Here is a 12,735-nt window from a genome sequence, read left to right on the forward strand (position 1 = left end):
GTAAGATATAACATACAATAAGTAAAAAAAAAAAATCTATCCCTAGTGAAAGGGTGACCTTTTATATTACCTTACTGGACATTTTAATGGAAAATACCATAAAATTAGATGAGGCCAATGGTGACGCCTCATCTTATTTGACCCATCATCAGCTCAGCATGACCCAAATAAAATCCATATTCTTCCCCAAAACTACTCCACCCACAGTCTGCCTCTTCATTCCATGGCAACTCCAGGCTTCCAGTCATTCAAGCCAACTGAGGAGTCATCCTTGAATCCTCTCTTTCTCTCATCCATATCCAATTCATGTTGAAATTCTTTTGGGTCTACCCTCAACATAGATCTGGAATCTGGCCACTCCTCCCCACCTCCACAGCCTCCTCTCTTATCTGAGCCTTCATCATCTCTCACTTGGACAGCTGCATTAGCCTCCCAGGCCTTCCCGTTTTCACTTTAACTCTCTGTGTTGGCCTATTCCCAACACAGCAGCCACAGCGATACTTCAAAAACCTAAGTAGAATGTGTCTCTCTTCTGTTCAAAGCCCTGCAGTGGTTCTTTTCCAACTCAAGGTAAAGGTCAAAGGCCTTACAATGGCCTATGAGTAGGGTTGCCAGATAAAATACAGAATTCTGGGTTGATGCCAGGTTTTAATTTCATATAAATAATGAACAATTGTTGAGTATTAGTATATCCCATGTAATATCTACTTGCTAAACTGGAAATGATTATGCCCTATAGCCTCTCTAACCTTGTCTCTTACTCTCCTCTCCCTTGCTAACTCTTATGCAGCCACACTGGCCTCCTTGTTCCTTGCATGCAGACTCCTGCTTCAGGGCTCCTGGACTGGTGGCTTCTTCTACCCACAGAGCTCTTTCCTCTGATGTCTCTTTGATGAACTTGCTCACCTTTTGCTCAAATCTCACCTTCTCCGTGTTGCTTAACTTGATCGCCCTATTTAATTCTACAACCTTCCCTTTTGCCAACACCCTCAATCACTCTTTCTCTTTTATCCTCTTTTTCCTAGGGTGCTTATCACCTCCTAGCAGACTGAACACAGCCATATCAAAGTTGTGAAATTAAACCGGACCACAAGTCTAAGATAAAGAGGTAAAAATGATTGTGCCAGAAAAAGCCTGCTTGTTAATCAGCACAAAAGAAAGGAATGCAAATTTATCCAGGAACTCAGATAAGAACTTATTATGTTTATTATTTATTGTGTGTCTATGAGCAGATATATTTGTCTTTTTTTCTTCAACAACAGTCCTAATAGCTTAGATTGGTGTCTGGTTTATCGTCAGCACTGAACACAATATTTATTGAATGAATTAAGAATATTTCACTAATAAAATGTTATTCCACTTGGGTGACTATAATCAAAAATAGATTAATAACAAATCTTGGTGATGATGTGGATGAACTGGAGCCCTCATACCCTGCTGGTGGGAATCTAAAATAATGCAACTTAATTTTAATTTTAATTTCAATTTTAATTTTTATTTCCTAAAGCACTTTATTTTTTATATATTTTTAAAATATAATTTATTGTCAAGTTAGCTAATATAAGTGTATACAGTGTGCTCTTGGCTTTGGGAGTAGATTCTCATGATTCATCACTTACATACAACACCCAGTGCTCATTCCAACAAGTGCCCTCCTCAGTGCCCATCACCCATTTTCCCCTTCCCACCCCCATCAACCCTCAGTTTGTTCTCTGTATTTAAGAGTCTCTTATGGTTTGCCTCCCTCTCTGTTTGAAACTATTTTTTCCCTTTCCCTTCCCCCGTGGTCTTCTGTTAAGTTTATCAAATTCCACACATGAGTGGAAACATATGATATCTGTCTTTCTCTGACTTATTTCACTTAGCATAATACCCTCCAGTTCCATCCACGTTGTTGCAAATGGCAAGATTTCATTCTTTTTCATTGTCAAGTAGTATACAGTTTGGCAACTCCTCAAAAGGTTAAACATAGAGTTACCATATGACCCAGAAATTCCACTTGAAGCACCTAACCAGAAGAAATAAAAACATATGTCTACACAATAACTAGTACATGAATGTTCACAGCAGCATTATTCATAATAGCTAAAAAGTAGAAGTAATCCAAACATTCATCAACTAATGAAAAGATAAATAAAATGTGGCATATCGTACAATGGAATTTTCTGCAATAAAAAGGAATGAAGTAGTGATACATGTTACAACATGAATCTTGAAAACATCATATTAAATAAAAGAAGCAGGTCACAGAAGGCCACATATTATATGATTCCATTTATGTAAAATGTCCAGGATAGGCAAATCTTCAGAGACAGAAAGTAGATCAGTGGTTGCCGAGGACGGAGGAGGAGGAAAGGTTGGGGGTGGGGGATGGTGGTGAGGGCTAAGGGGTGTGAAGTTTCTTTTGAGAGCAATGAAAATGTTCTAAAATTAATTGTGATGATGGATGCCTGACTCTGAATATATATACTAAAACCCACAGACTTGTATGCTTTAAATGGGTGAGTTGTAGGGCATATATCTCAAAAGAGGTACAGAGAGAGAGAGAGAATGTTAAAGTAGATGTTCCCAGAATTCAGTTCAAACAATTACCTTCCTGTTGCAAGGTACATAGGGCTATAAAAACAATGTGTCTACTATCAATTAATCTGTAATATGGTAGAGGAAACAGAAAACTTGTGTTATATCCTGAAGTGGTGATAAATTGCCAAGGAAGCACAGAGGAGGACAAAATGAATTGTGACTAGGTACATTTTAAAAGGTTTAAAAGAGGTGTAAAGCTTTAAATGTCTAGCCTTGAAACAGGATTATGGCAAGTGGAAAAGAGATGAATGGTAATAAAAGCCAACTAATTTTTATTGAGCACCTATTTGTGCTGACAACAACGTAAAGATGTGTAAATATGCTCTGGTAATTACAGTAATCCAATCTGACCTTTTAGCACATGAGGAAACAGATTCAGAGGAATTTGGTGAATTGCTCAAGTTGACGCCTCGGTAGTGGAAAAATCGGTCAGTGTTTAAATAAAAACTTTCTGGCTCTAAAGCCATGTTCTTTTGCCTCCTGGGCGGAGGAAATGGCGGGGCAAAGCTACAGGTAAAAGTGGATCCCCTGTTTGGGGGAGCATCAACTCCTCTGAAGGGAACATTTGGAAAGGAAGATGAAATGGTGCATTTGGCACAAAGCGTGAAGAGCTTTAAGCACAAAGCAATGGAGACTGCACTTTATTCTGAAGGCCTCTGAGTGGAGACCAGCATGTTCAGAGCTGTGCATCAGGTAACTTTGTGTGGTAGGATTTAGAGGAAGACTGAGAGAAGAGGCTGAGGGTGGAGAGGCCAGGGGACTAGGGCGGTGAGGGGTGTAAAAGAGGGGAACTGCTTGTCTTTCATCTTCAGTGGTTCTTGCTCGCTAAACTTTATCGGCCATTCCCATGGTTTCAACCGGCATCATACTGGCGAGGTATCTCCAGCGCTGACCTTTCTTCCCAATTTGAGGTTCTATTTCCAGCTGCCTACTGGGTAAATCGTGCTGGGTAGCTTATGGGCATGTCATGCTCTTCTTCTTCACCTCTGTTAATGAAGTCTTTGTCAACCAGGGAACTTGAAGTCATCCTCGGACTCATGCTGTGACAATCCACCCTGTGCACATTTCTTAGAGTGACTCTGACTTTCTCGCCATTCTCCAAACAAACCAAGTCCTTTGAAAATTCTATGCCTCCATCTCCTCCCTTTCCTACCTCCTACCCTTCTTCAAGACCCAGCTTAACTACTGCCACCACTGACTCTCACAAGGCACAACCAGCTAGTGGATCCTCTCTGTGCCCATAACATTGTTATGAAAATTTGTCTATTTCTATCTTAGCCTCTAGCACCGTACCGTCTGACTTATTTTTATCAGCACCAGGCATAGTATCTGGAAAACAGTAGGCATTCAACTAACATTAACAGAGTAACTGAAAAATGAATAAGACAGAGAGAGTAAAGAGAAGTTTTGGAATGAAAATTTAAGAGGGCTTGATGTCCAATTAGAGGTATAGATTTAGAAGCATCAAGCATGACCCTAAAGTCTGACCTGAATGACTGAATATATGGTAATATCACCACAGCAAGAGGAAAAAAAAGAGAAAGAAAAGACTGGGGGAAGATATGTTTGCTTTGGGGTGTGTTGAGTTTACGATGCCTGTCGAACAACCGGTGTTGGGCTGCTAGGTCTGAAGCTAGAAACTCTGAACAGAGATGTCAAGGTGTAAATATACTAATTCAAGGATAAATGACATAAAATTAACAATTAAAGCCACGGTATTGGAAGAGATGAGCAAGGCAAAAAGAAAGGAAGGTAAAAGGTACTTTGTGTGCTCAACACAAACGTTTCAGAATACCTATGTCGTATTTCCCACACAATATGACTAAGGCGAGGGCACATACCCACCCACCACCCAGGCGTGCCTGTCTATTCCTCTTCTCAGCTTTATTTTTCTGCATAGCCCTTGGCATCATGCATTCTAAGTACGCTGGAAAATAAGCTCCATGATGGCAGTACACATTGTCCAGTTGTGCTCACTGCAATATCGTGGCACATAGTAGACACTCAATAAGTAATCACTGAACAAATAAATGCATAAATGACCTTAGTGTGTAAGTACAAATAAAGAACCAATATACTGAGAGAAGAACACATTGCCCCTCTCTGACAGTGCAGCCTTTATCTCCTATGAAATCACCTAGAAAGATCTTTAATTCTAGGCACCAGATTCCCATCAATCCTTTCTCCATTCTGTTATTTTGTCACATCTGCTCTGCCAACATCTCCCTCTCACTGGATTTTCAGCCACTGGTAATTCAAAATTAATAACTAATATGGATATCAGTGCCAATTTGTTCCTGTGCTTTCTGCCCCAGCTCTGGCATCTGCTCATCATCACCCTATCATGACCGCCTTCTGGATCACTAGCAATTGTTTTCTGAGTCATAATGCTCACACATCTGGTCATTGCCTTCAGGGCTAGGAATGTCCCATCTGCTCTCTTCGCCTGTCGCAGAACCTACTTCCTCCTCTGTTGCTACTTGGGTGTCACTTGGTACGTGTTGTCCTGGAGCCGATTCTCTCCTACTGTGGAGATTTTCTCCTCTGTTCGATACTATATCCCTCTTTGGATCACAGTTTAACACCCAACTCTTCTAAGAATCATTTACCAAGTAATAACTATATCATAGCCTACTGGTACAACCCCCAAATATCCCAACTGTTCAAATCATTCTTGTAACTAAGTTCTTATAATGTATACGGTACGTGTTAGATCTTACATATGGTAAGCAATTCCAGGAACAGATGCATATCTAGATATACATTATCATAATGCTTTTCACACATTTCTGCTAAAGTTTCTTTGAGGGCAGAGAGCAGAGAGCCTTTATGCTACTGAGGTCACAGGTATTAATAGCTGAAAGTGCCTGAGATTGCTTTGCAAATTTTTCTTTAATTCTACATGATTTTATTTAAAACATTTTTTTAATGTTTATTTATTTTTGAGACAGAGACAGAGCATGAACGGGGGAGGGTCAGAGAGAGAGGGAGACACAGAATCCGAAGCAGGCTCCAGGCTCTGAGCCGTCAGCACAGAGCCCGACGCGGGGCTCGAACCCACAGACCGCGAGATCATGACCTGAGCTGAAGTCGGACGCTTAACCGACTGAGCCACCCAGGAGCCCCTAATTCTACATGATTTTAAATGTTCACATTAAATTTGTTTTACTTTGTAGCATTCTATTTGTTCTAATACAGAAAATACTCTTGGGGTGCCTGGGTGGCTCAGTTGGTTGAGTGTCCAGCTTCAGCTCACGTCATGATTTCACAGCTCGTGAGTTCAAGTCCTGCGTCGGGCTCCGTGCTGCCAGCACAGAGCTTGGAGCCGGCTTTGGATTCTGTGTCTCCATCTCTCTCTGTCCCTCCCCTGCTCATGCTGTCCCTTTCTTTCTCTGCCTCTCTCTCTCAAAAATAAATAAACATTAAAAAAAATACTCTTTACATTTATTCTTAGGTTAAAGTACTTAAATGGCCTCTCAAATTTTAGAATAAATGTGAAGCTTCTGGAAAATAGACCATGTTGATCTAATATCTCCTTATGCCTCCTGATAGATGACCCAGTATCTCCATGGGAATGCAGATGCCACCGAAACAATACCCTGAATGTGACAAAATTTAATAACTTGGAATTGTTGCACCCAGGTTTTTTGTCTGCAGTATATGTCAGTTTAGTATTTACCCACTTTATCTTCCTTTTGTAGGTTATAAGTCACATAAATATAGAGATAATGTGGGGTGCCTGGCTGGCTCAGTTGGTTACGCATCTGACTTTGGCTCAGGTCATGGTCTCATAGTTTGTGAGTTTGAGTCCTACATCAGGCTCTGTGCTGACAGCTCAGAGCCTCAACCCTGCTTTGGATTCTGTGTCTCCCTCTCTCTCTGCCCTTTCTTTGCTTGCTCTCTGTCTCTTCCTCTCTCTCAAAAATAAACATAAAGAAAATTTTTTAAAAAATAGAGATAATGTTAATTTGGGCTGATTTATTGAATAGTCATTCAGCAAATATTGATGAATGGTCCCCAATACATACTATGGAAGCATAAAAATAAATAAGGCATGAATCTGGATCTCTTAAAGAAGGGAAATTAATGTGCATTGAAGGCTTACTCAGTTAAGCATTGAGCTAGGAATTTTGATATATGTGGTCTCAATTATACTCCCCAAGCCCCACAAGATGGCATTATATTCCCCACTTTCCAGATGAGGGAACAATAGTTCAAGGTGAAAGGAAACTTGGCCAAGATCACATATCCAAGATGTGGAACCAGTGTGCCTACTTAACTATAAAGCCCATGCCCTTTCTATGATATGACAGTGCATAGCATCCAAGAGAGATATGACAAGAGACAAAATACATAGAGTACCATGGAGCAAAGTGTGATGTGAGGACTTGCTGCTGGTTAGTGAAACCAGAGAAGGATTCACGGAATAATGGCATTAGAGCTGGTCTTAGACAGAGGGTTGGAGTTCAATAGCTAAGGAGTTTGGGCATTCCGAATGGAAATACTATAACTGAGAGTCTCTACATTAAAGATGAGTAATGCAGTTAGGCTGGAAGTTGAGCTACAAACAGGAGAACATTGGGTGAAAAGGTGGGCAAAAAAAGAAGGAGGCTGATTGTGGAGCACCTCACAGGCCAGAAAATTTGGAATATTAGAGTTACAGACTGTGCCATGCTATTGATAGCCTTTTGAGTAAGAAAATGATGAATTCACACTGGAAAAATTAATCTGGCAGCATTGAGCAGGATATTTTGGATGTGAGCCAAGGTGAGCCTGCAAAATCAAGGTGTGGCTGTGGAATGTGTGGAAGAAAGAGAGTGAGACTGGGAGAGCAGATTTATTAGCACATGGTAACTAGTGCACCTAGAATGGGAAAAAGGAGATGTTAAAAACGATGGAGAAGCTCCCAGCCCAGATAACTGAAGGCACCATGGGATATCATCAGCTGCAATGTGGAGGTCAGGATAAACTGGTAGGTCAGAGGAAGACGATGGGAAGTCGGGATGCACTGGTTTTTAGACATGGTAAATTTGGCTGCCAGGAAGTCATGCCTGCATAGATGTCAGTCAATAATTGAAAACAAAGGACAAAAGCCTGGAGAGAGGTTGGAGCTGTGGTTGCACATTTGGCAGTAATCTGCACAAAGGTGGTATTAAAGAGGAGGGCAGAGAGAAGAGACAAGAAGTCAATGATAAAGTCCGAACTGCTTATCCAGTGGTTGGAAAAAAACATTGGGCCTTGTGATGGAACCAAAGAATGAACAATCCAAGGCAGAAGAAAAGGTCAGCAGGAAATTAATGGGGAGAGTTGACAAAAACATTCAATTTTGTGATGAGGGTTATTGTGATGTTTTAAGGAGTGTATAGGTTATAGGTTTCTTTAATAACTGTGAAAAACCAAAGAGAATTTTGACAGCAAAGGGAAAGTTTAGAGGAGCAGAAATAGTGGTTAAGTGATGGACTTGTTTTGCTATTCATGTTTCTTGTTAGAATACAGGAGATAGGATCACGTCCTCAAATGAGGCTCGATTCTTACTGATACATTCTTCCAAACAACCCTTTCTTCCAAAGTTGAATACTGACATAATAGATATTATGATCATGAAGAAAAGGGTTTACATGAATCACTGTCGAAGCAAGATCCTGTGACACAAAGAGAGATTTTCAAGGGCAGCATCTTCTTTTCCCCATGGGACTCATGCTTCCATACAACATTTCTCTTCCCTAAATCCCCCAAATTATTGTACAATATCTTCCTTGGCTCCATCCCAATCTTGCTTCTCTCCATCTAATTTAGATCTAGAAAGACAAGACTCTTTTTGCTGCCTCATTTCCTTCCAGCAAGTGTCCCTTCAGCATTGTGCAACTTATCCTTGTGGAAAGTTCTCCATCTTTATCTTGAGTCACCAAAGGCTCTACTTCAGTTAATATGTCTCTGGCATTCTCTGCTTTGAAATAGTTGATAATCAGTCTCTGTCTTCCCAAGGATGCACCCTCCCCTCATGTCCACATGCCACACATTCCTGGTTCTCCTCACACCATTCTGACTGGACAGATTTGTGTGTGTGCGTGTGAGCATGTGTGCGTGTGTGTGTGTGTGTGTGTGTGTGTGTGTGTGTGTTCCTCTTTCTCTCTTAACTCTTCAGTGCTAATGTTTCCCATGCTAACCCATCTTCTTCTCTTCCCCCCTCAGAAGTCTTTCTCCACACTTCTGCTCCACACACAGACTGAAGATTCCCCAACTGCTGTCTCTTAGTGCAGACTCATTCTCTGAGGCTCAGACCTATGTTGACCTCTGTGCTGGGTGTGTCCCACTGGGGTGTTCAATGTATGCTGCAATTTCAGTATTTCTGAAGCCAAACTCAGCATATTCCTCTCTAAATTCTTCTTCTTCTTTTCTTCTTAAACTCAACTGTTGGTACTACCATCCACCCAGACATCCAACTATCTTTCATATCCATTTCTAACCACTGAGATTTAAAAATTCTGTCCCTAAATATTTCATGACCCAATCCTCTACCTTTAATACTGCCACCCTAACTCTCCTACATCACGGTTTCATTACTTTTCACGTGGACTACGTCCTAACAAACAACCTCTCATAGCTGCCCTATTGCTCTAAAACAAAAATTAGACCCTGTATTCCTCTCTTTAAATTCTTTAATGATTCAGCATCCTCTATAAGTCTACAGGATAAAGTCTAAGTTTTTTTTAACATAAAAGGCCACATATGATCTGGTGAATCTCTTCCTTGGACATGCCCTGCTCCAAAATTCATGCTCCAGAAACACTGAGCTCCTTAGAGTAACTGAAGACTTTCATTGTGCTGTTCTCATCCTCCATGCCTGTTCTTATGCTGGTCACTCTACTTCTACCCATTTTAATATGACTAATTACCCTCCATTTTTTACCATCAGCTCAGTGACCATTTCTCCTTGAAGCCTTTCCTGACTCTTTCTTGACTGTCCCTTACCACAACCTGAAGGGGTATAACAACCTGTGAGCTTCTCTATTATGTCTCTGAAAGTGTTTTTTTTTTTTTAATTTTTTTTTATTATGAAATTTATTGTCAGACTGGCTTCCATACAACACCCAGTGCTCATCCCAACAGGTGCCCTCAATACTCAGTACCCACCCACCCTTCCCTCCCACCCCCCCATAAAGCCTCAGTTTGTTTTCAGTTTTTAGGAGTCTCTTATGTTTTGGCTCCCTCCCTCTCTAACCATTTTTTTTTCTTCCCTTCCCCCATGGTCTTCTGTTAAGTTTCTCAGGGTCCACATAGTGAAAACATATGGAGTCTGTCCTTCTCTGTATGACTTATTTCACTTAGCACAACACTGTCCAGTTCCATCCATGTTGCTACAAAAGGCCATATTTCATTCTTTCTCATTGCCACCTAGTATTCCATTATGTATATAAACCACAATTTCTTTATCCATTCATCAGTTGATGGGCATTTAGGCTCTTTCCATAATTTGGCTATTGTTGAGAGTGCTGCTATAAACATTGGGGTACAAGTGCCCCTATGCACCAGCACTCCTGCATCCCTTGGGTAAATTCCTAGCAGTGCTATTGCTGGGTCATAGGGTAGGTCTATTTTTAATTTTTTGAGGAACCTCCACACTGTTTTCCAGAGCGGCTGCACCAGTTTGCATTCCCACCAACAGTGCAGGAGGGTTCCCGCTTCTCCACATCCTCTCCAGCATCTATCATCTCCTGTTTTGTTCATTTTAGCCACTCTGACTGGCGTGAGGTGATATCTGAGTGTGGTTTTGATTTGTATTTCCCTGATGAGGAGCGACGTTGAGCATCTTTTCATGTGCCTGTTGGCCATCCAGATGTCTTCTTTAGAGAAGTGTCTATTCATGTTTTCTGCCCATTTCTTCACTGGGTTATTTGTTTTTCGGGTGTGGAGTTTGGTGAGCTCTTTATAGATTTTGGATACTAGCCCTTTGTCTGATATGTCATTTGCAAATATCTTTTCCCATTCTGTTGGTTGCCTTTTAGTTTTGTTGATTGTTTCCTTTGCTGTACAGAAGCTTTTTATCTTCATGAGGTCCCAATAGTTCATTTTTGCTTAAATGTTAAATAGCCATGATACTTATTGTGTTTGTACTCCACAATAGACTGTGAATACCCTGAAGACGGGCATGTCCAATTCATGTTTGTTTCCTTGGAAGACAGTTCATTGTTACAGTTCATTATTTGGTACACCTCCAAGTGTTAGAGGAATGTTGGAAAAGTTTGGAAGATCCACTGAGGAGAATGAGATAGTTGACAAAAGGTGAACCAAGGAGGAAATGGGATTTATTGAAGGCCCAATTGGAGTTATAGAGGATAATGTTGTAGTGAAGCCTTCACTCTTGTTTTTTGACTTTAAGCAAAAGATTCTTTAGCTCAGCATGGTAAAAAAGATGGTGAAGGTAACCTGGACTTGGTGATTATTCAAGGAGGAGGAAGGATTCTAGGGTGCTAGGCCAGCTACAGAGACAACCAAAGCCAGAAAGGGCTGTGGTATATTGAGAATAGGGTAGAGCCAAAAGGAATGATGAGGCAAGGAGAAAGTTGGATGAGTCTGAGAAAGCTAACACTGGGAGAAGGAGAGGAGAGTATGGGGTGTGAAGTGTGGTGTGTGTGTGTGTGTGTGTGTGTGTGTGAGAGAGAGAGAGAGAGAGAGAGACAGATGAAAAACTGAGAGAAGTTACAGTCAGTGAATAGAAGTTCAAGCTGCTAGAAAAATCATCTGTGGATTCACAATCTAACAAAATAAAATAAAAATCATTCTGTCATTTAATCAATATGTTATTGTGATTAAAAATCTGTTTTCCAGTTGGTGTAACCTTTTGCAACACGTTCTACAGTCAGAGAATCATACAAATTGCAGAAATAATGACAAGATAGCTTTGAGATATAATTCATCTATTTCTGGAAGCAGAGAACCCTAGTCCAATCCTCGGTTACATAGTTTTTGTCCAGCTTTCATTTTGAAATTATTTTTCCCAAAGCATGACAAATAAAAATCACCTAGCCCCTCCTTTCTCTTGGACAGTTTCTTCATCTATTATTTTAGTATTCCGAGAACACTTACCACAGATGAAACATGTTGTCTTTAGAATTTCTTCCTTTTTCTGTTTTTCACTTCTGAGATCAGCAAAAGTATCAATGATAACACCAAAAATCAAGTTAAGAACGATGATGATAACAATGAAATAAAAAAGAAGGTCATATACCACTCGGGCAGCAAACAAGGGCTCCTGAAATAGGATATTTTAAAAGTATATCAATATATATACACATTTTCAAGGCAAGTTGATTTGGCATATTGTCTAACATGGAGAATATATTCAATTAATGTTTCCTGAATAAATACAAATGGTACTCCAAGTTGGAAAAAAAATGACACACACTTTCTATCTTCATATTCTTTTCCTTAAGTGTCGTGAAATAAACATCACATCTGTTTCCCAGAAGCCCTTGTATTCTCTAGGACTTCTACCCCTCCCAACAATCAGACACGTACCTTTTCTTTTCTTTTTTTTTTTTTTTTACTTTTTATTTTTTAATTTATTTTTTATTTTTTAATTTATTTATTTTTATTTTTATTTTTTATTTTTTTTCAATATATGAAATTTATTGTCAAATTGGTTTCCATACAACACCCACTGCTCATCCCAAAAGGTGCCCTCCTCACTACCCATCACCCACCCTCCCCTCCTTCCCACCCCCATCAACCCTCAGTTTGTTCTCAGTTTTTAAGAGTCTCTTATGCTTTGGCTCTCTCCCACTCTAACCTTTTCTTAAAAACCACTTCCCTGTATGATTTTGCTAACTGCATTTTGGCACATTGGGACCCTATCCCAGAAGCTACACGAAAAGCAGACAAGTAGCCATTCCAAAAGTCAGTGATTAGGGAGCTGAGAAGGACTTGCCAGTTTCTAGAGTAGATTTTGTTCTTGGCCTTATAGGGTCAAGGACACACAGCTCCAGGTTACTTCTCTTTGATGGACAGTATGAAAACACACATTAGAGATTATAATCCAGCTGTTTCATAGATGAGGCACCATTAGATGAACTGACAATACGCTACAGCTGGCCTGTTGGAGAACTGAGATTTTTTTTTTATGTCTCCAGCCTGGCGCTTGAGAGTTTTGTA

At 40.3% G+C, this 12,735-nt stretch overlaps 1 protein-coding gene across 3 annotated transcripts in view; it reads right to left on the minus strand.

The window, feature by feature from the left end:
- ITPR2 (inositol 1,4,5-trisphosphate receptor type 2) overlaps positions 1–12,735 on the minus strand; it is a 489,660-nt gene that overhangs the window by 51,899 nt on the left and 425,026 nt on the right. For all 3 annotated transcript variants that reach the window (XM_060658096.3, XM_060658095.3, XM_060658097.3), the window contains exon 54: positions 11,671–11,836. In XM_060658096.3, coding sequence (XP_060514079.3) covers positions 11,671–11,836 — 166 coding nt within the window. The remainder of the gene's footprint in view (positions 1–11,670; positions 11,837–12,735) is intronic.

The sequence above is a fragment of the Panthera onca genome, chromosome B4, assembly GCF_046562875.1.
Source record: "Panthera onca isolate mPanOnc1 chromosome B4, mPanOnc1 haplotype 2, whole genome shotgun sequence".
Classification (NCBI taxonomy): Eukaryota; Metazoa; Chordata; class Mammalia; order Carnivora; family Felidae; genus Panthera; species Panthera onca.